Genomic DNA, 27,792 nt, shown 5'->3' with positions numbered 1-27,792 from the left:
AAGAAACAAAGAAATAAATCATGCAGAAGTAAGTGCAGCAGACGAGAGCGTTGCTCTGAACTCCAAATCCCAGCTCTGGCAGCTGAGATGACGTACAAGCTCCAGCTGAAAGAGCCCTTGGATGAGCAGGCTAAAGTAGCATTTTGTATTTTCCTTTAAGATTTCTATCTCTGTGCAGAGGACTGATGCCTCACTGCTTTCTCTCATCACTGGTGTTGGAAGGAAAGACAGAACCTGCAAGGATGGTATTTTTCCAATGGACAAGATGAGCATGAGGCTGGGGAATGATGCTGGAGCAGAACCTGCATTCTCAGACATGTTTGGTAAATGCAGGGTGAGAAAGGCATTTCTTAGGTTGCTGTGGCCCATCCCAGTGCAATTTTCTACAAGAAATGAAAAGATTAGAACAAAGCTCCCATGGGACATGGATAGTTTAAAAGGGTTAGATGATGATCCCAAGAAAAGACTAGCATTTCACAGTATTTCTCTGAGATTTTAACACACAGAGATCTAATATAAATGTTTTATTTAAAGTAAAAAGTGTGCACAAATAAAGGGAATGATTACACAACAACATTCAAGACCATATTCCACATGAAACAGGAAAATAGTAGTGACAATATTAACTAGCAGAGCACCCATAGGAATCCAACTGGTGTACCAAAAAGAGGTTACTCCACATAAATACATCATGCTTCTGATGCAGACACGTTCTCCAAAAAACAAAACCTACTGCACTGGACTGTTTATACCCAATGTCCCTTCTGAATATTTATGACAGTTGCTGTATGCTTAACAATGAAAAATAACAGTTAATATCATGGCACTTTGGAGAAAATTAAAGTTTAAGAATGGATTTACTGTAATTTAAGTATTTGTCATTGCAACATTCTTAATGGTTAGATATGTAAATAGAAAAAATACTTTTTCTGTGACATTATAAAAAAAATTAACTTTTGCTTTACTCTTCTGTGATGAATGGCAGAAATGTCATTCCTTACATAAAGATATTTCCTTTAATACCTCGTAGGAAATTATGCCACTGTAGAGACAAGGCTTTTCTTGTTTGCTTTAAATGATTCCCAGGTTTAGTATCAGTTATGCCCTGATGCCTAAACTGATCATGTGGGTACTTGAGTCAGAGGCTAAACAATCACCATTTTTAAACTGCACATAGTGCAGTTCACTTGACCCCATCAGCTGCTTTTGAAAGGAAGGTTCACTCTCATATTTTACATTTGAAAAGATGCAACTTGAATTTAAGGAAACCTGATTTTTAACAGTGAGCAGATTCAACACTTCCCTGAAACTGAAGCCCCTCAAATCACTTTTTAGTTTTGGAAACTCAGCCTAATACTAAAGAGTTTCCTATTCACATTGCAAAGAAAAACATGAACTAAATCTCATACCATGACACTGGTGTGGATTTGTGCAATCTCTCTGCTTGCAGCTGACATGGAAGTGAACAGACATACAGCAGAAAACTTGTGCTATGAAATCAGTGTTGCCATACAAGGATTTTCACAGAAAGACACTGGCCAATCAAAAGTCTACTAAAAGCTTCAGGTAATGTTCGCCAACTTGTGCTTACAGATTCTCCAATCTGCTTTCAGTGACACTTATCTTCTCTTACAGCTCTTATACAACACAGATTCCTTTCCTCAATGTCTCTTAATCCCTTTTACCCAAAATAATAATAAAAAAGTGGTACATTTGGCATTTCTTCAGCCCAACACATTCATAACTATTGCTTTAACATTAAAAATCAGAATTATCTGTGCTGTATATTACACTGCTTACTAACATGAAATGTAAGAAACACACCTCTTAGTCCTAGTTCGACCCATTCTTTCAATTGCTTTCCTTGAGCCTGCTACCAACATCTCAGGTTTGATTGTGAGTACAGATCACCATCTCTGAGGGCAGAAGTTAAGGGAGTCATTGTGGACAGCACCTATTTTGTTCTAGATATGCTTTTTCCACTGGCAAAGTGGAACTCATTCTCAGCTGTGTGGCAGTGAGATAAAAAAGGAACCAATGCCCTTTTCCAGGCTGGGCTGTACCATGTGCACTTCTGATGCAGTTAAGACAGCAAGTATAAAAGCAATAAATAGGATGAGGTTCAGTATTAGCTGCCCATTACTGCTGAATTACTCTGTACAGATTTTAACTTCTCCAAGAGTTAACTGAATTTTGAATTAAACTGACACTTGATGCCATGCCCAACCCTTGCTGAAAGGGCCAGGCTAGGAAGGCACTCTTTGTATCAGTGTACAATTCCTAGTGTGAGTGCTGGAGCAAAGTCTACCAATTCTGATATGGAGTTAATAGTCTCCTTCATGGTAGGATCAATAGTTCCCATGAAAGCAGCCAGTCTTGACCTATTCAGTGTAAATATCTGCTCTCCTTGCTGTCATTTCAGTCTGAAGGGCATGAACAAAGCTCTAATTTCTATGTCTAGAACAGGGAAATCAGATGTTCAGAGAGAAGAGATTTGGAACTACAGAAGTGGTAAGTTCTTACTCATCTCGCTGAAATATCTGAAATCCTTGAAGGATAATTTATTACATCACCTGATGCAATTTGTTTTCATAAAGCACTGAAAACCTTTCCTTGCTCAGAACACTATACTGGCAAACTATACAGTCAGACCCTTTGTTCAGTCAGGAGCCCCATTTTAATACTCCTGTATTAAAATTCAAATTTGGCAAAATTGTTAGAAAGTTCTAACATTTTAAATCTGGCAGCTGAAGGTTCAACATAACAACTATCCTGGACAACAATCAATACAAAAAGAAAATTCACACTAGGTGGTGGCAAGGGCAGGATATTGAGTTACTGATTTTATGCAAGTGCATCCAAATGGAGAGATGTTTATCCATGCAGAAACAAATGGAGTAACAATTGGCACAGTTCAGAAATGGAGAATTCAGACACATTCCTCAGCTGACATCAAAAGAGGATTTATGTATTCAAAGCCTTCAAATTCAGATTGGTCAATCTTCTTCACAATATCACTATTAGGATTAAAAAACAATCATTAGTTGAGCAAAATTAAAAAGATAACATTAACTGATAGTCTGACTTAAATTTTAAACTGTTCAGTGGACTGCAATAGAGAAAATTTCCCTTCCCTCTTTTGTCCCTCTCTACCTTTACAGTTACCACTGGGTTTTTTTAACCCCAATAATGGTACCAAAACACAAAACCCCTCAAAAGCAGTGACTGGGCTTCACTCACTAACACACAAAGCAGTCTGCAAGGTTTGCAGTTTCAAAACTTGCCCTAAACAGTCAGTTTTGTAAGGACCTGAAAACATTAGGATGTGACAGATACTGCACCTGCATCAGCAACTTTTCTAAACATTATTTGTACAGTCTGTATTTAGAAAGGGATGAGGAAGGAAGTTGGATTTCAGACCTGATTAAGGTGCACAGGTAACATTTAATATACTGTTTATATTTATATACTATGTGAATGTTATATAAAACCCCATAAAAATTCCTAAAATGTGAACAGGAGCAGTTCAAACTAGAAAGGTCCTTCCCTCCCCATCTCAAATCAGGCCCTCTCAAGAGTAAGGAATCACAAATCCACTACCAAAATCAAACACATTTTCATGCATTTATAAAGGCTTTTCAGCCAGGATAATCTCATCTGACTACTAACAATATAAAACACCCAAACAAGTAAAAAAAGAAAAAGCTTCTTCTCTTCTCTGAACTTCTTAAATTCTACATTACTTACTCATCATCTGGAGTGAGCTGCACAGGTTCATTGGTGAATTGGGAATCGAAGTTATCCAGACCAAATTCTCCAGATATATTTGGTTTAAATGGAGGCACCACTTGCTTTTGCTCCATCTAAGAATAAATGCACTTAGTCACACTGAGAATGAGTTACCACCTATTGAATTATTTTTAAACAAGGCTGTAAATTACTATTAAGTTTATTTTTTATACTTTCTACAAACATTCTAATAATCTACTACATTTACTGTGTGTAAAAGGGAAAAAAGATTGTGAACTGTAATTTTGATACAATATAAATTAAGAGCTTAATGTTTTTGAGCTTAAGGTCCCCTCTTAGGCTCAAAACAACTTTGTCAAGCTCAAAACAACTTTGTCACTGTATGCAAAGAGCTTCAGCCAAGGCAGGAGGCATTCACATACCAGATCCCAGTCAACGTTGCGGAAGAAGGGATGTCCCTGGATATCTGCAAATCCTGTCTGAGGATGGCAGCCCAAGCGTTCCTTTGGATCCTGTGCAAGGAAAATATTTCTAAATGAATGCCACAGCCTACACATGAATAAAATGCCAATGTTACAAATCTCATGAGAAATGAAACACCAGAGTTACAAGGAACGCTGACAAACTAAATTAGCATTATTTATTTTGGAAACTGCTCCAATTTACCCTTTGAAATAGGGAGGAATATATGGAAGCCCTTAACTGAGTTTTATATAACTGACTATGCTGATTTTCTTCATTTTCATTCAGACCTGTTAAACATTCCATAGGTTTTAGAGCAGGCTTGGTTAGATTACTAATGAATTTCATTCTTTCCCCCCACCTTCCCTTGCTCTTCCCTGTACAGATTATGCCAGGGGATCACATTGGGGCAGCAACTGCAGCTCCTGGTAAATAATGTGGAAAGAAGCTTATTTTAACAAGACAATTCCATTTCCAGGTACAAACATGCACACACTACCAGGGAGCTGTAACAGTGCTTAGTGAATGGTGTGACTTTCTTAGAATAATTTATCCAAATCTGGTTTCTCCTGCATCTCTTTCTTCCCACTCATGTAACACTCACTAAAAGCCAGCAAGTGCTTGGACTCATCATCCACTACCACACGTGCACCTTCTGGCACTCAGGCTAGAGAGCCCCCAGCAAGCAGTGAGCATATCCCTCATCCTGCCTCTGCATCTCCCTCCAGAAGTCATCAGAAGCTGTCCAAGCGATTTGCTAAGCTGCTTCTCTCAGAACCAAACTTAATTTTGTAAGTTTGCTCAATTCTCCAGGTTAAAAAAATTACTTGGAGCATTTCTATGCCTTTCACTTTGGAATTTACTCATAATCCCAGCCTGAGAACCAGGAGCTTCAGATTTTAAGAGAAGTATGTAGAATAGGGCCCCTAGCCCCACTGAAATTCTGCTTTAGGCTCTCACCTTTCACACCCTGTTTCTGTATATGGCAGATAAAGGGCATCAGCTCTTACCTTGTTAAGGAAACTCTTTAGAACACCTGCTGCTTTCACAGAGAGGGATCGGGGAATTCGGATCTGTTTTTCCAAAATTACTGCAAGAAAACAAGGTTCCTATCAAAGATGCAAGGTTCCTTTGCATCTTTGAAGTTAGTTTAAAGGCTAAGTAGAAGCAAAGCACTGGAGTGTATGAACACTCATGGTACTTACCTTGGAAGAGATAATCCTCTGTGTTCTGATCAGGGTTGTCAGAACTCCCGACGATGTCGAACGGCGACCGGCCCGCCATCATCTCAAACATCAGCACACCAAGGGCCCACCAGTCCACGCTGAAGCCTGGAATTCAGGAGAGAAAACACCACTGGAGATATTGTACAACAAAAATACCAACACCTCTGGGGCTAAAAACAGAGAAGAACAAGTTCAAAAACATAAGTATAGCCAGTCTTTCCAATTAGCTGAATAAAGGAGAGATAACGACTACAGCAGACATGACGTGGATCATTATGTACACAACAGGAGGAGATGCTGTGCAGAGGAAATGCAAAGAGGTTGAAGGTTGGTGTTAAGCCCTTAACCAAGGTTTAGATAATATTTAAGCCTAGTCATTACTAACCAACAGCGCATTATCCAGGGTGGGAGATAAGGCCAAGGAGGAACTGTGTGAGTCTTAACAGCAGCAAGTCAGTCATTCATGGAGCAAAGCATATCTCCCCTACTATTCTCTGCTAAAGGAAATCCCAGTAGCCAGGCTGGGACTGATACAGTCTGGCTGTCCTAGAAAGCTTGTGATAAGCAGAAGTATCAGAAGCCAGCATGAAAAAAACATTTGATTGAAATAAGATGGTAAATTTAAAAAAAATATGTAAAGGGACATCTACTATCTAGGCCTTTTTGCAATTAATTTGTATCTCATCTATCACTGCTGCCAAACGTAAAGCTCCAAAACCAAACACAATTCCAGACTGCAAGTATATCATAAGTAGTATCTAAAACAGTTATAAACAATAATAAATTTGGAAGACTCAAGCTATTCTTCAAGACTGTTTAAAAGAATTTAAAATGTGCAATGCAGAGTATCTCATTTGCTTTGCGTGATGTTTTCTGCTCTTCCTTTGAACGCTGTATTTACTTTTTCAGACAGGATGTGGAATCCAGACTGATCACGGAGATGGAGATTTTTTACTTTTTTACAGTCTAATGGAGATTTTTACTTTCTACTGCTTAAACAACTCCAATAAGAAGAGATAAAGTAGAAGTTTGAAAGTAGCAACAAGAAATTCCATTTACCATAATCCTCTCCCCGGAGAATTTCAGGTGCAATATAGTTTGGAGTCCCACAGAACGTGCTGGTTGTGTCACCAGGCCTCAGACCCTCCTTTGGGAAAAGATGGGAAGAAAATACTTTACAGTTAACTGAAGATTCCCCACTCCTCTGCTAAGAGCTTCACTTTGAATCAAGTCTTGAATAACCAGCATTATGGCAATTCCATGGCAAAGCCAAAGCTGTGCTCCAGTGTCTTTGTAAGGACAAAAGTTTTCCCAGGGGAAATGGGCAGTGCCACAGAATCCAAACAGGAGCAAGTGACTGATAATTTCAACTTCTTTTGAAATCACATTATCCTGACTATTTCAGCCAACCCCTCCCAGGCGAGTTGATCCAGGAGCTTTATGAAAACAGAAACAGTAGATTTAAGTGTAGTCTGTGCACTCTGACATTTGCCTTTTCTCCACAGGTGGAAGTGAAATGAATATACAGCCTGTGTGCACTGTGTACAAAGAGAGACCTTGAAATTTCATTTTTAAAGGCTCTGCATCTTTTAATTTATAACAATTTCTTAATTGTTGATTTTCCTGGTTAGCAAGAAACTAGATCTTACCTTGCACATGCCATAATCTGTGAGTTTAATATGCCCTTCAGAATCTAGGAGCACATTATCCAGTTTTAAATCCCTGTAGATTATCCCTCGCTCATGTAAATAGTTCAGTGCTAGACTGATTTCAGCAGAATAAAACCTAGTGTAGAAAGAAATACTGATTACTCAAGTAATCAAAACCCAAAAGCACAATAACACAGTCTTGATAGTATGATATTTTTTATGCATAATCCCAAGTATTCTATTCTTTTCCACAGAGAAGTGGCAAATTGTTTATAATCATACAAATGTTTCTATGCACTTCAAAAATTGTCTTTAGTTAATAATAATGTCTCCTGCAATCATCCCTTTTATCTCACCATCTGAGATTAAACATATGCACCAAGAACTCAGCATTTGCCTGGACAGCTGGTAGTGGTTGTTGTACAAGAAACACATTGGTATCATTAGACATTAAAAAAAATACCACAAAAACTGTTTTTCTAGAAAAACATAGCAGACTGAAGTCATACAGAATAATGCCAATGCAAACAACATCTAGGAAGCAAGCTTCCTATTACAGTTCCTTCTTGAAACAAAAACATGGTGGCTTGCAGCAGCAAAAGGAGGATGCAGTTTCACATGTCTCAAATCCTTAACATCTGGAGAGGATTTGCTGGCTCATCCCTCATAATCTCTGCACTGCTGCACTGTGTCAGAAAACCACTGTTTTGATGCAAGAAATCTGGAATGAGACACACCTGGCATGTTCCTCTGGCAGCTTCCTCTGCCTCTGCATATGGAACATCAGATCTCCTCCATTGACATACTCTATAACAAAGAATAACCTGGAACACACAGGGGTGTTACCAATGATTGTGTGCATGGCTGAAAGAGGTGTGACATGTTACAGGTCTGTTACAGAACAATGCCCATTCCACTCCTCCCATCTCTGGCACCATGGCTGGTTTTACCATTTTCCCCTGGTTTGAATAAATTCCCGAAGTTAAAAATCAAGTATACAGCGTTTCTCTAGATAATTCCTTCATTGCTAAAGGAATGTAATGTTCCCATATTCCTCGTCCATTACAGGTACTGCCTGTCATTACTACACACGTGACTGTATGGAGCCACATCAGTTTCTATTCTTGTATAGAATAGAAAAATAATAATTTTCATCTCTATTACTTGGTTTTCCTTTTGAAAACTCACATTCTATTTTCTGAGTCTTGCTCACAGATTTGTCTTCAAAGAATCCAGGCAAGTTTGAGACAATTATTGCTCAGATTTTGTAGTTTTGATTTTCATCTCAAGCCTTTTTTTCCTTCCATTCTACATTCTCTTCTATCACAAATTCTCAATTCCTTTTTTCCTACTAGCTGCACTTCTCCTCCTGTCCAGAGTCCTTCCCACCACATCTACCAGTACTTTACATTTTCCCCATCTGAAAACCTCAGATGCATATGGCACTTGGATCACAAAATACTACAAAGATTTAAAAAACATTCACTTCGCTACTTAACACTTTATGCTGTAAATTCAGGCCTTTGAGGTGCCTGATAGGATGAAATGTTTTTAATAAGACTATTCTATTATTAATTTATGACCTTTACCTGCTTTCTGTCTGGAAGCAAGAGTGCAGTCCGACCAGAAAGGGATGATTTGAGGCCTGTTCAAAGACGTGTTTCTCTGTCTGAACCCAATCAATATCCTATTTTTTGAAAAAAAAGTGACATTCAGAAAAGGATTGTTGCGCTTCTTAGGTCAAGTATTAATGACAATTAGCAGAAAGACATTCAAGGGCTTTGCTGTCCTTGGTTTACTTGCAAGAAATTAAATATTCCATAGTTCTGAAATGTGAAGCAATAGCTGATTTTATTTCCTGAATGTCCTCTACTCTTAGCCTCACTGTTTAAGCACCTTGGGAATGAAAACAGACTGATCTATAAAAGATAAACTGGTGCAGGGAAATGTAAAGTAGCACCAAGAAATGCAGAAGGAATCAATAGTAGATTGAGAAATAAATGCAAAAGCTCTTGGACAGCAAGCTACAGTCATTCCAATGTTTTCAGAGTAGTCTAAAGAAACCCAAGGGAAATCCTCAGTAACAAGAAGATTTTAGCAGTTTAATAGTGCAATTTCTGACATGTTTTCACCAATCACTGTGCAAAAATTGCTAAGATGGGGGTCTGATTTAACAAGCAATTAAAATAACACGGTGAGATTCCTTTGTGACAAAAACCCAGACTCGAACATATGAAAATCAGACTCCACCTGGCTACCTGCCTTGTATGAGCTATACAAGAAGTATACTGCTCCTACAGAGCAGTACAAGAAACCTGTAGAATTCTCACTGAGTGCTGCAGCCCAGACCTGGCTCCCACCTCATGGGGGACACTGGAGCTGTCTGAAGAGCTGCCCAATTCACTGAGAACACCTTGCCCACCTCATCATCGTTGACGAGCTCTTTCTTCACCACCTTCATGGCATAAATGCGCTCGGTTTTCTTCAGTCGAACCAGCAGCACTTTGGCATAGCTGCCCCTTCCAATGACCCGGAGCAAATCAAAATCCTGCAGGCCCAGACTGGAGGAAGCTTTGCCACTTTCCCTAATGCTCATTGCCTGTGGATAAAGATGCACTGAAATGAAGAAGCAGCCTTGCCAGTGTCAGCAACTGCAAAAGTCAGCATTTCAAACAAGACTTCAAAATTAATATAAACAAGTAATTCAATCAACACTTGTTATCTTAAGACTGTACTGTCCCGGAAAGGAATGTGCTGGGAAACAAAGGAGGCAAAGGAGACTTGGCAGATAAACAAACTATTTTTTGGGAGAATTTAGAACACTTTCTCAATCAAAGCACATCTCAACTCAAGGTTCAAAATAAAGCAGCATGTAAGCCACACATGCACACATCTCAGGAGCAACCAAATGTGCCCTCTGTGCTAATTTTCGGTTTGTGGCAAATTAAACTACTAATTTCTTGAAATTGAGACATATGGGCTTTAAAATCTCTGCAGATCCTCATGGGTTCCTTCCAACTTCAGATACTCTGTGATTCTATGTACAGAGTTAGCTTGGAAATTTTACCTCTTTTTCTTCACCAACATGGTCCAGGCTCTCATGACTCGAGGGATTGTATGGTATCACTACAGGTGCAAGAAAAATTTATTAAGACTGATGCAACACAACAGGGTTTTCTTCTGCCTTAAAATGTCCACAGTCAGAGAAACAGTTTAAGTGCTTCTATCAGTCAGAGAAACACAGTTTAAATGCTTCTATTGAAAGTATTCAAAACGGATAGGTTGGCATTAGGACCATCACTCTGACTGCCATAAGAATAAACATGTTTGGCCACCACTCCAGCAGAAATTCTGCTAATGCTGTTAAGGGTTTGGTTATGGGTTTTTTTCTCGATCATGGCATTTGAAGTCCTCAGCTTACTAAATGTAACTGACAGCATAAATTCTTCTTTGTTTAGTCAAGTTTCTGAAACGGGTAAGATGTGGAAAACTGGAATTTTTATATTTAGACACCCCTTAGCATTAAGAAGATGTCTTACTTTTCTTATTCAATGAAAAAGTAAAGAAGGGTTTTTAAAAATAATTTTACTTCAAAGTTCACTTTTCAGCAACTTATAGTATATTAAAGAAAAAAATTATTGCTCTTACCTGTTTCTACATTATCTGAATGCACTGATGATGGATCCATAGGCATTATTGGCTCCTGCAAACATAAATAAGATTTTTGCAATAGACTGTCCAAGTGTCAGACACATTATTTTAGAGTCAATAAATGAAATTAAAGACCCATGAGGAATATAATATAGCTAATTTTAACTTGATTAGCCAACATAGTTACTAAAACATACATAATGAAGTAAACAACTGCATTCTTTATTTTCCCTATTTTCTGGAAGTCATGACATAGAAAAATTCAAGTCCTTCAGCAGTATATATATTAAAGAAGGATTATATCAAAAGACTTCCCAAAATATAGACTTGAATCTGTCTGCTTTATTAAACCAGGAGCAGCAATAATCTCAATTTTTCTTGGGACTTAAGAACTGAAGATGATTGAATTTCTTGGGAGAAAAGTCAAAATTTCTGCTCTTCATATTCCTTTGCTGTAAATAGGAAATTATCCAATAATCTATCAGGTATTTAGAGAATTTATTCCATCTATCAATTTTGAAGATGTAAAATAGTGTGTACATATATACATGCTATGCAACATCCCTGTGAAGGATGAGATAAATGTCCCTTATATGCTTATATGTGACAAGGGAAATAAGTGTCAGATGTGCAGATTAGACTCCTGTCTTGACAGAAGTTGCAATTTTGCTTGGTGAACCCCAAACTTTCTTGCAAAAGTCATGGTAACCATAAAAATTATGTTTCAACTACTGCGATTATTTGCAGGCTGCAGTTTGAAACCAACAGTATAAAATGAGGTGGGGGGGTTTATTTGTTTAATTGGTTGGTTGCTGCTTTTTTGAGACAATTTATCAGGTCAGTTTTACTTACTGGCTGTAGTGTGTGTCGGCCACATTCAGTGTTGACGAGTTTGTGACACTTCTTGTGAACGAGGAGTTTGCAGTTGATGCACTTGTAGCCCTGGCGCCCCAGGCCCCAGATCCGGTCGGTGCAGATGGCACAGTGAGCTCTCTGCAACCAGAAACCAATGAAACTCATTAAAGAGCAAAACTGAAGAATAAAACTATCCAGCCACACGTGCATTAACCAAGCTCATCTCCTCATTTCTCTGTAGGTGAGTCCTTACAGGAAGGCAGGAGAGCAGAAGCTTCAACACCTTAAACAACCAGATAATGCAAATGGGAAGGTCACCACTCGCTGAAGGACATTCACAAAACAACTCCAAAGAGCCATGAAAAGAGGGTGCCCATGGAGGCAAGAGTGAAAACTGATTTAACTGTGATGCCTTGACAGCCTTTAACCCAGATGAGGTCAAAAAACAACAACAATACAGCTGAAGTTAGACATGAAGATGCTCAAGATGAAGTTTAGTGGAGACGATCTCAAGCATTAAGCACACAATACGCTAAGCTTAGAGAAGAAGGAAAGATTATTGAAGCTGTCAAGGGATCTGACTAACTCAAATATTTTGGGTTTGGTTTTTGCTGTTGCTGTTTTTAAACACAGAAGAGCTTTCTTGGTCCTTAGCTAATGATATTTGACCCTTACTTCCTGAAAACATTCTGAATGGTTTGTTATTTTCAGTTGATTACACGGCACCAGAAACAGGCTGCCTGGAGAAACATCTCAGCTTTCTCCTTTAAAAGTCATGAAAGAAAAGTCTGTGCATCATAAGCAAGTTCAGACCATTTTACTCACAGAAGCTGAAAAACTGAGTATCTACTTTTAGCCATCTAATACATTCCAGTTTGCCCTCTGGGAAGATTTCAAGGGAACACAGGAGCTTTGATATTATGCTTTCAGAGTATATGTAGAGTGAATTGCAACCAATTTGTTTCATTTTTTTCTATTTCAAGTTCCTGATGATTTAATATTGCTTAAGTTTCTCGAAGATACAGGATTACTAGAAGTGTATAGACAAACAACAAAAATGAGAATAAAACTACCTGATAACTTTTCAAGGCAGTGGCATCATCATTATGAAAATAAGACATCCTTGTATCATGGCTTTAAGTACCCAACAAGAGTCTCACCCTGTTAAATCGTTTGGCTTGGAAAGTGTGACCATTTGCACAATAGAGCTTTCGCCACCGGCGGGCGCCTCGGCGATAAATGGACTCTAAGAGGAAAAACACAGGATTATATCCAGACAAATACAAACACAGAACTACATCATCTTCTCCTGAAGGATTCTGTGCAGAGTAACTTGCAGAGTAAAGTTTCTCTCCTGCTCCTTAAAGAAAGAGAGGAATGCTCCAAGTATCTTTTCCTCTATTTTTTTTTTTTTTTTAAGTTTTGGAGAATATCTGAAGTAAAATATCCTGATCAACTCAAAGTTAATTCTGATTTTTCTGAAGTTAAAAGAACAGTGAGTCAAGAGAAGGTAAACTGTCCAAACAATACAAGCACTTGTATATTGTGCAAAGTATACATATACCTCAGCTCAACTTGGGGAGAAACTGTGGAGAAGGGAAATGAGGAAGGGAGGTGAACTGGGAGCATGTCCTCATTTACAATTTACAAGCATGTCAAGATTGCTTGACAAATCCTCCAGTGTTTTAAATCCACAGCTGCCACTGTTAATTTTTTTTTCATTTTTTTAAAGTATTACTTTATTTTTCATTATTTGAGGCATGTCAGAAAACTAAACTGAAAACTAAGATATGAAAAACTACACTGAGCTGTAAATCTCATTCTGATGTAATCTGCAACCTCATTTTTCAGATAACCAGCATTACCCATTCTGCCCAAGTTAACTTTTAAACATGCACATGTAGATTGGATTGATCAGAGATTTGGATACCAAGCTGACAGATGCTTGTGTGTGCAACAGATACACCCTTTTTTATAAAACTTTAAGACTGGGGGAAATAACCTTTTTAATGTCTAGAACATTAGTTAACACACTAGAGGTTTTTGGAGAATCCTCCTGATAGTACCTAAACATCAATTTCAAATGAATTAACCACAGATCTGTAAATAGTGACATGACAAGTCATTATCACTGGTTACAAGCCTCTGCTCACAACTGTCAGCCAGCAATCTGGCAACTCCCCAAAAGACAGGAATAGGATAAAAAACTGTCATGAATGAAGAGGCAAAAGCAAGGAAAGCAGAGTGACATGGGTAGTTAACAGGAATGTGAAATGCTTTTTAACAATGATTCAGAAATGAAAAACATTAAGTTCAGCAAGATTTCCTCCTATTCCTTGTAAATATTTGATTTTTACAGATTTGCATATTAATATTCATAAGTGCAGGATGCCAAACCAAAGAACATCATAATCTGCTAAGACAGGAAATCTGAACTGATTTTCTGTATTTCTTAGCTGAAATGCCTACTTACTATCTTCTCCTGGACAAGGCATGCCAGGCCGCTCTGGGACACAAGGAAATACTGCAAGAAAGACATTAACTTCTGATTAGCTTTCATTTCAGACAGAAAATAAATAAAATAAATCTTTGGGTTAAATACAACACTCCTGAAAGGCATTCAACCATCTAGAGAACAGCACTGACTGCACTTCAACAAAACCTTCTTTAAGAACAGATGAGCTGCAAAACACCACTAACCCCTTTTGCTGTGCATAGCAGTGACATACAGGAGAAATACACTCAAAATGCAGAATAAATGAAGCTATTTCTTAAAGACAGTAACTAGAAAATGTAATGATTTTGGCTTTTCATGTGGCCAATCTTCACAGTTAGTCAAGATTTCCAAATACTATAAATGTTCTATATGACAGTGTCCTAACTGTTACAGAGGATGTTGACTATGTAAGTATTTTTTTTCACAATTTATTTGGCTTCAGTAACCATCAGAGAGAAGTATAAATGTGGACAGACAGCCCTGGTGCCAGTTTAATCAGAAGCTTATCAAACAGAAAAATTAATAGAGAAAGGGCAGATGAAAAATTCAATCTGCACAGAAAGAGTAAAATGTATCTACAAATGGATTATATTCTTCCCCTTTTAAAAAAAAACTCTGTGGGAAGCTGGAAATTTGTCTTTTCCCTTCAAATGGACTTGGTGATAAACTAGATATTTTGCATCTTTTTAGGAGAAGGAGCCTGTTAAGACTGCAGTGTAACACACCAACACTTCATAATGATGACTTTTCTGCTCTAACCTCTGATAAACCAAGATCGACCTTCTACTGATAAAAGTTACAAATAGCTAGAAAAATACCCTGGAGAAGCTGCCAAAATAGGCATATAACCCTGAACAATAAAAATTGAGCAGCTACACATTAAACAGGTATATTAAACATGGTATTATTAAGTTTAAAACTGAAGTACTTAATTTTAGGAAAGTCAAATTTTTCATTAATCTGCCATCACAAATGGAGCTCATTAACTTTTTTTCCTAATAGAGATGCTGCTCTAAAGCACTTATCCATAATCAACTTCAGGATAATGTATAAATCTAATAAATAAATAAATTGTACTTTATCACTTCTACCATTCACTGTCAGCACGTGTCTGAAGGCACTTGGGCTGGCTGAATGAAGAAACAGAGGCTGCATTTCATGAATAAACTAACAGCAAAATATTTTTCTCCCTTAATTTAAAAAAGAAGAGCTAAGAGCACAATGAATGGTCATCAGCCTCCCTTGACAGGATGGCCACAGGCCTGAGGGGAGAAGGGTGTGAAAGGCACAGGAATGGAAGGGAAGAATTCCACTCATTCACAGGTACAAACATGAGCAGCAGTAAATTTCAGTAAATTTCACCTACCATGGATCAGAAGCTCTGAATCCTTGTTCAGTTCATACAAACGAAAGGCCTCTTCTAACTCCAGCTGAGAGGAAACAGTACATGGATCTCCTGTGGAAAGAAAATAGCACAAAACTCAACCCAGTTAGTTCCATACCATTCAGTAGTTCCCTCACAGTTGGTTCCAGGATAATTGTTATTGTAGAAAAAAATCCAATATTCTCAAATGTGGTAGTATTTGTTTTTAACACTGTTCAAAGAGTATATCTGAAAATAGAGTCATATTGAGTACTTTCATGGAAAATAATAATACAGGACATTCCCAAGAGGCAAGCAGATCATTAAAACAAAACATCATTGCTACAAGCTTGTTTACACATATTTCAGTACAGGAGGTGCAGGCTATATTCCAGCACCTAAAAGCCTTCTAAGATTACCTTTTATTTGATGGATTTTTAATTAAACGGAGTAAATTCTATTTTCACTGCTGCTTCAGCATTGCCAAGACTTGCACCAGGAGCTCAAGTCTCTCCTCAAACCTCAATGAAAACTTCTGACAAATAACATAATCCAAATGCAACACCCTGCTTTTCTGATTTGTAACTACTACCTTCACACTCACACAACTATCTGAAATAAAATCCCTTAAAGAAAGGACACCAAGGCAGAAGAAAGGCAGGAGTTGGCTGGCTTAGTTTCTTTTTTTTTTTAATAAAACAACTGCAGTTTTGTTGACCTTTTGTGATGGTGCAGACTAAATTACATACCAAATCCTTGATGATAAAGTTTCTCAAACTTTTCTTTTTACTTTGGTGTCTGATGCAGATTAGCAACATTATTAAAAAATTAGCTCCCTAAAAGAATAAGCCTTTTTCAAAATAATACTGTAACTGAAACATTTTAAAAACAATGTTGAGTCTCCATCATCACTACCCCAAAGAAAGAAAATACTTCTAGTTATTAGCTCAACTTATTTCCCCCCTCTTCATCTACACAAGATGTTCTGGTCAAGAACAAGGGATTTATCTCTGCCTGCTTGTCCTCCAGCATGAGCAAAACTTTATTTTTAGCCCAAATCCCATTGAGTAAGTCTGCCTTTCTATATTCCTAATTTTTAACAGAAATACTACTTTCCATGTCCTTAAGTGGCAAACTGATTATGGGTAACCAAACTGGAGGAAGGCAGAACCATTTCCATCCCAGCTAAACTGGATCCAGTCTGGAAGTTTTACTGCTTTGAGTCCTCAGTCAATACCACAGTCAGAAAGTTCACAAGCAACAGACCATTAACTATTCTCTTTGTGTTTTATACTGCAAGGCATCTAAATTAATACAGCCACTGCTAAAGCTTTTCAGTGCAACCACACACCCAGCAGCAAGAGGTACTTCAACTTACCCCACAGAAGTTTTTCCAGAGAATTTGTTTTGTTTCTAATGTATCACAATGCATTTGTTGCCAATGTATCTTCCCCCAGAACAGGAAGGACACAGACCTGTAGGAGCCAGCCCAGAGGAGGTCACCGAGTTGATTAGAGGGATGGAGCACTCAGCTATGAGGAAAGGCTGGGACAGCTGGGACTGTTCAGCCTGGAGCAGCTTTGGAGTGACCTAATTGTGGCCTTCCACAACCTGAAGGAGCCAACAAGGAAGCTGAAGAGAGACTGTCTACAAGGGATGGAGTGACAGGACAGGGGGAACAGCTTCACACTGACAGGGTTTAGATTGGTTATTGGGAAAAAATTCTTCCCTGTGAGGGTGGTGAGGCCTGACACAGGGTGCCCACAGAAGCCCTGGCCATCCCATCTCTGAAGTGTCCAAGGCCCAAGACAGGATGGGGCTCTGGGCAACCTGGGAGTGTGGACGGTGCCCCTGCTCATGGCAGGGAGTGGAATGAGATGATCTTTAAGGTCCTTCCAACCCAAACCATTCTGTGGTTCTATGCATTCTATGCTATTGCAAAAAATATAAATAATAAATGTAAATGGTCCATTTTCAGTGTTCTGTCTTTATTGTTTCCTGCACATCAAAATCCCCCTGATGAGTCTCTGAAGCCACCAGTCATTTTCCACCAAACCACTTCCCCCTGCAGCTGGACACCTGGACAGTGCCCACCCAGGGAACAGACTTACACTGTGCAGAGCAGGGTGGGAGGAGTAGGAACAATTGTATTTACTCAGACTCACTATGAGAATCAACAAACCAGTTTTTCTTCATTTGTTTCCGACACCTGTGCAAACAGTTCTGTGTTTCCTTTTGGCAGAAGCAAAAGAGGGTCTCAAGAACAAGCAAACTCAGAACAGAAGGTTTACAGACATCTCTCTCAACAGGCTTGAGTAGTACAAATTTTGCAGTCAAAGACAGCTGGGATATATAAGGAAATATTTACTTTTGAGCTATATAATGAGAAACAACAGACTGAAGACACACACAAGGCCGGTGTCCATCCCACAGGATGTTTCAGAAGGCAGAGTGAAGCTAAACTGACCATATATGGAAAAAACAGAAATTTGTCTAAAATCAAATCAAGATCATTCTATTTTCCAGTTGATTCTGAAGATTTTGGAAATTACTCCACTCAATTAAATTTTATCTTTGTGTGCCATTATCTCTATGAAATCAGAGTAGTTACACATGAAGCTCATCCTACAAAGGCATATACTATATGACAAATCAAAACCTTAGTGTCCAGGTAAATCCAGTTTAGTCAGGAAGTAGTGATGCCCCAGACCCCTTATCTTCTCTCAGACTATAAAAAGCACGAGTAACAAGTACCAGCCTGCAGCACACACATTTCCTCATGCTACTGTTCAACAGTGAACTTCAGTTTTGGTGAAGAGGATGTGATACAGAAATTTTCCAGTAAAGCAAAACAGGTTTCTAGAAAGAATATCAACTGAAAACACTACAGAGTGGTGCTGAGAGAAGAGGCAGGGAGCTTGGCAAAAAGCCATGTATTGTACATGCAAGAATTATGCACAATAAAGACATGAGGATTTACTTTAAACACACTCCTCATTGGCAGATTAACTTTTTCTCCACTGACATTAAACTGTAAGTCAATTATTAAAGCAAACATGGATTGCCTGTGAAAATCAAATCCTACACATGAAAATAGTTCAGGCAAACCACAACCTTCCTTTTTTTAATAAGCCTATCTCCACTTAAAGAGCAAAAATTGAGACAGAACAAACTGTGGCTTCAAGTAAATTATTGAATCAGTACAAAATGTTTATTAAAAAATACATATATTTCCTGCTATGACTGACACTGCAGACTCCTCCCCTGCAGTGAGGAGACCATTATCTTCTTGATGATAAAACAACACAGCCAGTTTATTATAAAGTAAATGTTCAACTCCCAGTAGCTCTGCTGCACAGCTCAGTCATAAACACTGTTCATTTTACTGTACTGCATCTGCCTGGTATAAATAACTTTGGAATGACGAGGAGAAAAGAAAACCCCACCTGCTCAGACTCCCAAGACCACATAATCTTCAACACACCTGTCTATATGGCACTGCCAAAAATCAACTTTGCTCCATGTTTAGCTTTAGGCTGAATAAACTGGCAGTAGCCCAATTTGAAACGGGAGGAAACAGTTCCATAAGCACCATTTATGCTGATGGCTGCATGCAAACACCAACCAGAGCCAACAAATCACTGCACACTGCAGCCTTTTATGTACTGCATCAGCTAAAATAACTCCACAGCAATCTCATAATTCACAGGGCTCTTCCTTGTAACTGTAGCTCAAAACCTACGTGTGGGATGAACTAATTCCACTGAGAAAACAGAATCTACAAATAACCTTCTAAAAAAATTACTACTGTACACACACAGCTCAATGGATGACATCTGTTAACAGGCAGAGTAGGCTCTGGACTTTTTTCATCCAAGGTAAACTTTAAGATGGATAATATAAGCACTAGAGATGAGTTCTCCATCAAGGTTGTCACTGCACTTTGATGAAAAGTTACTACACATCATTAGTATTTGGAAAAAGTTTTATTACTAGCTATGTGTTAATAGACTTTAGGTTCCTAAAGTAACAGCTGATAATAACACTTGATATATAATGTTTTTGGTTACACTTACAACTCAACTATACATTAAATTATATCAGTATTTTAGATAAAGACTAATTTGTATAGCTTAATGTCTGTTCAACTCTTTCAAAAATACAAGACATAAAGAGAATCTTCAGCAGTATAAAGGAGTACTTTCTGTTGCCTTCAAAAGAAATTCTAACATTGAATTAACATTTTCATAGTCACTGAGGTCTTGTTGGGTTTACAAAGACCTTTATAAAGAGAGCAAGCTACACACTAAGTAGAGTGAAACAAATAGTCTTCATTAAGCTCTACCTAAGAAGGCACTGGATAACTTTTTTTTGGAGTCACATTCTATGTTTTATAAGCTTATCTTATGAAGGCAGAGGGAAAGGAAAAGATGAAAGGGACAGAAAAGCTGGGAAGCTGAGCAATGTATCGATGAGCATTGATTTACCTTCCTCATCAATCCATTTCATGGTGAAAAGCTGCTCGTTGTCAAAGGAGCACATGTCTCGAACTTCACCGCACAGTCCCTCGAAGGAGATGGAAGGCTCAAAATAGGTTATCATGATGTCCCTGAGACAGAGAAAAATAAACTTCAGAAACTATTCCACAGAACATAACACTGATCATCATCTCTAACACCTTCCATACACCACTAATATTAATCCCATCCCTGATGCAGCTTTCTCCAAAATGTTAAAGCAAAATAAAGTACCTAAGTTCCTTTCTTATAGCAAAGTCAGGCTCCAAGTGATTTTTATTACTTCACATTTAATCTTCCAGGTATCTGCTTCAGAAAAACTCAGATTTCATGCCCAAGTAACCATGAAGTGAGTTGCAGCAGACATTAATCACACGGAGAAATTAGATCTCTTACATCAGTGAAAACACAAGAATGAAATGCTGCAAATGTTTGAATAATGTTCAAAACATATTTCTGATTTTACTTCCTCTTTAACAGTTACTGTATCAAATGTAAAAACACATACATCTACTCGAACTAAATTTTGATTGTGTAGATGTTATGAAAAATTAATGACAAATACTAAACAGATTTCCTAGCAGATTTGGGGCATGTGTAAATATTCAAAGTCCCTTTGAATAAAGAGTGGTGCTTCACACAATGAAGGGGAAGGCTGACAGAGAACCATATACTTAGAATTTAAATGTACTGCTTTTACTGTTATGCAGAATGGGTATTTCTGTGATAATTAAAAGTGAGTTAACCTGGTTTTTATATATTAGCAAAAAATTCTGGCCCACTGTATTGGCTGGGCCTTAAGGGGGTACAGGTGACAGGGCTCAGACCCTTAAACAAAAGAAGTGGGACACACAGTGAGAGGAAGGAGGAAGGCTGTTTACAACACACTCCTCAAACATAGCATAAAAGCTCCATGTTTGAGCTACCAGATTAATCTTCCCATAAAAACCTCACCCAGCTGGATTTGCTCTGGTGGGTGCCAGTGCCCAGGACTGTTGGGGGAGCTAAAAATAATAATTGAAGCAACAAAGTTTTTACCTGGTCAGAAATCCCATCAAGATTCCTACCAGACTGAAGTGTATGTATGCAGCAAGTTAAATATCTTTAAATCATCATGTGCATGGGCAGACTGAGATCAAGAAGGTGACTTAACATAAAATGCTGTGGTTATGGAACCGGAACAATGCTCAGCAGGGGCAGAGAGCACACAAAAACCAAACTGCCTGCCTGAGGCTCCTCTGAGAGCAGCAGCAGGAATAAAATCAACTGGCAATTTCTAAGCACTGTGGAGGAACAGCGAGACAGCTTCTGGATTCATGAGCATCATCAGTCGGGTTAGGTTGAGTTAGGGGACAGACTCCAGTAAATAGAGCAGGCACGTGCCCAGGATGAACACAACATCTCTTCAATAATCTGAATAAAGCAGTCAGAGAGCTGCTATGTGATCTGTGAGAGGAATCCCTCCAGTTCTTTCCACGTGAGACAAAATGCAAAACAAACAACAACTGGACCCTGGGATTCAGACACAGCACAGTCGCTTACAGCAAATGGGGCTTTATTTGAAAGCCCAGTCACATCCATCCAACCCAGCAAACTCTTCTCTCAGACAAAAAGGTCTCCCTTTTCATCTTCTACTGAAACACCAGCTGGGAACCCAATCCCAACAAGGTGGATCTGACAGGATCTGACAGCATGTCACTGTCACAGACACACCGGCAGCCACCACACAGCAAGCCTGGATTAGCAGGCAAAGCCTTAACCTGTATTTCCTGTTTTTCTGGGAAGGAAATAAGGCACTGCTTAGTTAGCAGCTCCACTAAGTTTACCACCCCTTCCTCGATTCACATTTTAGCACAGATATATTCACTGTGGAATATGTTCTTAAACAAAAAAGATTAGTTCTGAGGAGTGCTGAGAAAGTATTTATACTTATATAAATTTATGTTGCAGGGGTTTTGGGGATTGAACTAGCCAGTAGAGAGTTTGTTAAATGACTATTACTGCCAGAAAAGCAGAAAGTTACAGACCACACTTTTTGAGACTAATCACTGACGCTTCAGCAAAAACTGAAGATTAAATTATATATATATTAGCAAAATCTGTTCAGCTCATTTTCAAATATGATGATTCAAGCTCACTTAAAATAGACTTATCTGTACTGCAGCAAAAAGGAAAAATCACAATGTTAAGATGTACTGAACAGCCTTGGAATCTCTTCATATCTCTAAAGTAAAAGCTGGTACCAAATGAAAAAAAAAAACCTAAAATATCTTACTACTTGTTGGCACCTTTAAGTAGCAAATCAGTTTTCCTTCAGAAAAAAAGAAGAGTTTAATTATTTTGGAATTTAAGCGTGTTCTCTAAATTACTACTCTAATACCTCTAGCAGGACATGTATCAAACAGTTACAAATAATTTGGAATACCTCTTCTGCTATAGCAGACAGCAATCAGTCTTTCAGAGAACTCTAGCCAACAGCAATATTAAAAGAGAAAGATGATGTCAAGTATAAACGAGGTTCCACAAGCAATATCTACATAACACAGGAACTGAAAGGTTACAGGTCTCCCTACTGCTTTATTTTGCCATTTGAATTCCCCTGATGACCCTGACACTTCCTGCTGACACAGGTCTCATTTTCACTATGGCTCTGCTGTCACACCTTTGTGTCTCCACACTTCTTGCCCCTAACATAGCACTGATGATGCCTTTGTTAGGAAAAAGCTGCATTTACTCAAGCCAAGAAGAAGCTAAACTCTATTAAGAAAAAATTTTGCATTTTAAATTAAAGTTTGTTGATCAAATTAAGGGACAAAGGAAAGTGAATATGACCACAGCCTGCTGACTTGCATTAAAGATACAAAATGTTTTCTTTTACTGAGATGTGGGTAAAAATTTTCTGACAATTGGCCTTTCCTTGTGATGAAGATTAGGTTATACACTGCTTGGAATAAGCATGTTTGTCATAAAGCTGTTCCAAGGTGAAATAAATATCTTTGTTTGTCCCCTCTTGGCACACACAGGAAATGGGAAGAAAATCTGATTCAAGCACACCTTTTGCACCACCACATCTGGAGGTGCTAATTAACTCTTACTATGGAAGCACTGGACTTTTAACATTTGTTTTAGCTCTATTGTAGTTGGTCTTAATCAGCGACCTGAGTAGGAAACATGCAAATATACAAGACAGAACTTGTCCTGAATTACTTTCACTGAAAATGCTATCACTTCTATCTTTCATAAATATTAATAAAGATCATTTATTCACACTACTAGAAGGCCTGTCTGAGTCAATATCCTGCAAATATCAGAATCAGTAAAACATAAATTCTAGGAAGACTGAGAAAAGGCAAATGGTAAACCTAAACACAGTAGAGAATATATTTTAAATACATATAGAAGACCATATTGTCCACTTTTCCTGAGATCAAACAGCTTTCCTCACTTTCTTTTACAAATCACCCAAGAGTTGTAACACCCTTTAACAAAAAAAAAAAAAAAAGAACCACCCAACACAAAAGCTCCAAAACCAATGCCAACAGTTAAACACAATTCAGTATCTGTGCTTCATTTTTTCACTCTGATCTTAAACTCCTGTGAAAGAACAACCCTGTAAGAATAGACACTGCTGCTTTAGACTTTTCCACCTGCAGCCTTGTATATCCCATATTATGTATGGGGAAATGTACAGACACATTATACATGTTACCTACATATCCACACATGCATCACACACCTGGGCCAGTCATTAAGAGAAGGTCTAATTAGAGGTCACTGCAATGAACCCTCACAGGACTCCTGGGGAATTCTGCTGTGTCAGGGTAATTTCTGTATCGTGAGGTGCAGCCACTGCCATTCACAACCATTTAAAGTATTGCTTTCCCCTGATCAAGTCTGTTTTTCTGCAAAAAATACACTGTCAGAAAGCTAAATAAATATTAAACCAGCAAGAAGGGGGGGAAATGTATTCACAGGCTGAATCCAAAGTTTTCTTAAGCTGAACGCTCTCCTACAAAGAGCGTGATTGTCAACAGACAACAGAAGATGCTATACTGAAGAACTGATCAAAAAAAGTGCCCATGATAAAGAAAAAAAAAAAAAAAAAGAAATTATGCAAGAATTCAAGAATCCTTAAGAAATTAATTCCCTGGAAATCTTTATGGAGGTAAATTTTGATTTTACAATTAAAATTCATTTTCTCCTCACACTTTTCCCACTCATGCAACTAAAGTAATTAAGTAATTAAAATTAAGAAAAGAAGTAGGTTTACCATGTATTATGAGAGGACTGTCAGGCGTGTTCTTCATTTGAACCAAATCAAACTGAAGGCGAGCAAAGCATTGGTACCTATGCCTTTTTTATTAAAAATCTAACCTACATTACAGCCTACACAGCTAAAACCAGCGTAAAATCTATGTCAGGCACTGAAAGAATATATGCTAGCAGATCTAATCGTGACAGAAAAATGGTTATTATAGCTGTTTGGTTTTTTAAATCAGCATGAATTCTACAGGATTCCTTGAGCACGAGCAGTGAATTATTCCTACCTGTTCCCTACTCCTACAGCATAGGTATGAATGATGTAACAACTTCTTGTACTGACCTGACAAAAAGCATCTCCAGCAAATGAGGTAAGACAAAAGGCAAACTTTGAATATCATCAGAGCACTGAAATGGTTGTAATTACAGATGCTGATCAGTGCCATACACTGGGAGCTGCTATACTTTGTTACTGCATCAACAAAAATCTACCTTTGGAGTAACAGAGTGAATTCCTAAAACCCCCTCAGGAACCTCTGTTACACACACTGCAGAGATCACAGCAACTCTTTAAAATATGTAACACTATTTTAAGAATTTTAAACAACCAATCTTTGTGGAAGATAAGCACAGTTTAACTGAGAGAAGGAAATACCTGGAAAAGCTCAACTTAATGCCCTAATTCCCAAGTCTCTGGGAATTCCCCATCCCCTTATTCTCATGATCTGTGTTCATTTTTAGGAAAATTTTCGGTCCTGTTTTAACATATTTCATGAATTTCAGATAAAGAATTACCACTGCACGGTTCAATGAAACAAAGACTCTTCAAAGGGTCCTGTGTGAAGTCTTTGTCTTGGCTGAGAAAAGCAATTGGGCTCCTGGCCAGACCCAGCCGAGTTTTGAGGATTCAGGCTCGGCTCTTTGCCTCAGGCAAGTATCCCGACTATCAGATTCCCAAACGTTTCAAGAACAAATCTGTGCTTCTAAGTGCTGGGTTGGGTTGTCTTGGTGGTTTTTTATTTCTTTTTCTTTTTAACCAGAAACTCTTTTTGGAAGATGAAAAGACCTTCACAGCCAGACTTTCCCAATAACTTCTACAACCCATTTAAATGCTTCCATTAAAAGGAAATTAGGAGAGATTAACGTTTCCTGATTAACACTGTTTCCCTTTAATTCCTCGATCCAGCTCTGAGACAGTTTATTAGAAAAACAAGGAAAAAGCTGCCCTTGGTATCAGCATTCAGTTCTCAGTCTCCGAGTAATTTCAGGGTAAGTGCAGGTAAAATGTTTGGCTTTGCTATCCACTTGATAGTGTAAGTCTGAGAAGGGGCTTGAGATTTTCTGTTGTAAGCAAGTGGAGAGAATAATTTGCTTACATCTCAAAATAAATCATGACTAAGGCATTCAGCTTGTTAGTTTGTTGGTATTCACAATGGTTAACCAACACCCTCTATGACTCAATGCCATTATTAAACTGATAACTGCATTAACAGATAAAAAGTCAATGGCCAGGATGCAAAAGAAACATTCCAGTGCCTGTGAAATTATTACCAGTGTCATGAGCCAGCATTCCTGCCCAACGTAGCAGATTTTTTTCCTCACTCCCACAACCCTGGGCTGCTTCCTCCCTGTGCTAAAGCAAGAATCTATGTGATTGCATGTGGAAATGATCAAGATTAAAACTGACCCAGCAGAAGAAAAATAAATGGTTTTCACTCAGAAGAGTTCCCATTTTAGCTCACTGTCTGACCAAAAGAACACCTCTACCAGCTGATAGCCAGGGGCATCTTTGCTTCCTTAAGAAAAAGTGGATTAAAGGGACTGTGAAACAAAGAGCTCAGAATTTCACATACTTTGACAGTGTCTCACATGTCCTTTAAAGCCACAGACTGTGCCAGTCTCTACAGTAACTTCTACAGACTCCTGTCAAGAAAAGCCCCAAAGCAGACACAAGCCAGAAACCAAACACAGCAGCAAATACCAAATGCTCAGCGTAGTTTCTATACCTCTCCTAAAAATTACACAGCTAGAGATAGCAGAGAGTAAATACTGAAAATGTAATACACCTCTTCTTGTGCTTAACACATATAACTAGCAGGAAGCTCTCAAGAGCATCGTGTTCACTCTTAATCCAAAAATGCAACCTACATTGTTTTCTGCTTAGATCACCTCCCCTCAAACTTAATGGCCCAGTGAACTACTGGCAACCCTTGCGCTGAAACTTATTAAGTCCTGTAACTGTTACTATTTAATAGTGGGCTGTGAACCCAAGCCAGAACTTTTCTTTTCCTTTGTGTGTTATTGCTGGAGAGACACTGAATAAGGCCCACAAAATTCAGATTTCCATTTCGCAGACATCGAGTATTTTGGCTTTTTTTTTTTTTTTTAACAGCCAAAGCATAATTGACAATAGATGCATCTGAGTTACCATTTACAGACTCCCCTGGAAATTGTCCCTGGCAAACACTCTAAAAATCCATGAAACAAATTTTCATACAAGCATTCTCTTCCTTTAGTCCTGAACATCACTTAACATAGAAAGACGATGACCACACCTGGATCCCGAAAATTCTGGCGTGTGTTATGAAGGAATATGTACTTATTACTGGCAGCCAAGGTCTGGGGGTGAAGGGAAGCAGGGTGAGCAAGGCAGAGGCTGCTCAGGCACATCCTTGTTCGCCGGGACGGCCACCCCAGGAGCAGGGAGGATCCGACTTCCCCCCTGAACCCTGACACCAGTCCTGCACTTGACATCCACTTCAGCACGGCCGGTTAGTCGTGGAATGTTTTTCCTCCGCTCCTTCCCTCCTCCCCGAAAAATCAGGGATACCCAGGAGTATCCCCGGGAGCCCGTGCCGGGTACCCCGAACACCCGCGGCGCTTCGGACGCTCCTCTCCGCCCGGCCGTTCCCGGGGGCTCGGCGCCCGCACTCACCCCTTGTAGTAGGCTTTCACCCGGACCTGGTGGGCGCCGTCCCCGCCGAGGCTGCTCCCGAGGCCGCCCGGAGCCGACATGGTGCTCCCGGCGCCGCCGTCCCGCTGTGTCGGCATCGCCCCGCAGCCGGGCCGGGGGAGCCGCAGGCTCGGAGCGGGGGAGCCGCGGGGTCGGAGCGGGCCGGGGCGGCGGCTGCGCGACCCCCGCGCCTCCAGCGCGCCCCGCCCGCGCCGGGCGGCACCACGCGCGGGGGCGGGAGGGGACCGCGCAGAAGCGGTGGCGAGAGGGAGCGCGGAGCTGCGCGAGGCGGCGCGGGAGGGCAGCGCAGGATTTCCCCGGGCGGGGCGGAGCAGCCGCCCCGAGAGCGGCCGGGCGGCAGCTCCGCCGCCCCCGGATGCGGGTGTCAGTCCCGGGCGTGTCCCCCTGCGCTCTACATGGGCTCTCTCCGACGGGACTCCACACCTGCGGAGCGGGATGCTCCACGCCGCAACGGAGGGGGGGCAGCGGCGCCGGCGGCACCCAGGTAACCGGCAGCCCCGTAGCGAAGCCGCCGCAGCGGCCGCTCCCAGTCAGGCGGGTGCGAGAGCGCACGCAGGTCCCTCCGCTCCCGCCGCCGCGTCGGGAACG

At 39.6% G+C, this 27,792-nt stretch overlaps 1 protein-coding gene across 2 annotated transcripts; it reads right to left on the bottom strand.

Moving 5' to 3' along the window:
• Nucleotides 1-509: 509 nt before the first annotated feature.
• On the bottom strand, nt 510-27,374 carry PRKCI (protein kinase C iota). Of its 2 annotated transcripts, XM_053986378.1 has the most exons (18): nt 27,166-27,374; nt 19,941-20,062; nt 15,457-15,546; nt 14,067-14,117; nt 12,754-12,839; nt 11,591-11,731; nt 10,736-10,790; nt 10,155-10,213; nt 9,510-9,686; nt 8,677-8,774; nt 7,825-7,911; nt 7,088-7,223; nt 6,498-6,585; nt 5,418-5,543; nt 5,223-5,302; nt 4,173-4,262; nt 3,748-3,863; nt 510-3,017 (listed from the first exon to the last, which is right to left on the bottom strand). In XM_053986378.1, the coding sequence occupies exons 1-18, from the start codon at nt 27,279-27,281 to the stop codon at nt 2,930-2,932; spliced, it is 1,806 nt and encodes a 601-aa protein (XP_053842353.1). In that variant the 5' UTR covers nt 27,282-27,374; the 3' UTR covers nt 510-2,929. The 2 variants fall into 2 exon arrangements, with proteins under 2 accessions (XP_053842353.1, XP_053842354.1); XM_053986379.1 differs by lacking the exons at nt 12,754-12,839; nt 19,941-20,062; nt 27,166-27,374.
• Nucleotides 27,375-27,792: the final 418 nt, after the last annotated feature.

This window comes from Vidua macroura, chromosome 10 (assembly GCF_024509145.1).
Source record: "Vidua macroura isolate BioBank_ID:100142 chromosome 10, ASM2450914v1, whole genome shotgun sequence".
In the NCBI taxonomy this organism is placed as follows: domain Eukaryota; kingdom Metazoa; phylum Chordata; class Aves; order Passeriformes; family Viduidae; genus Vidua; species Vidua macroura.
Note: the sequence above shows the minus strand (reverse complement) of the source record. Positions and strands in the feature narration are given on the sequence as shown.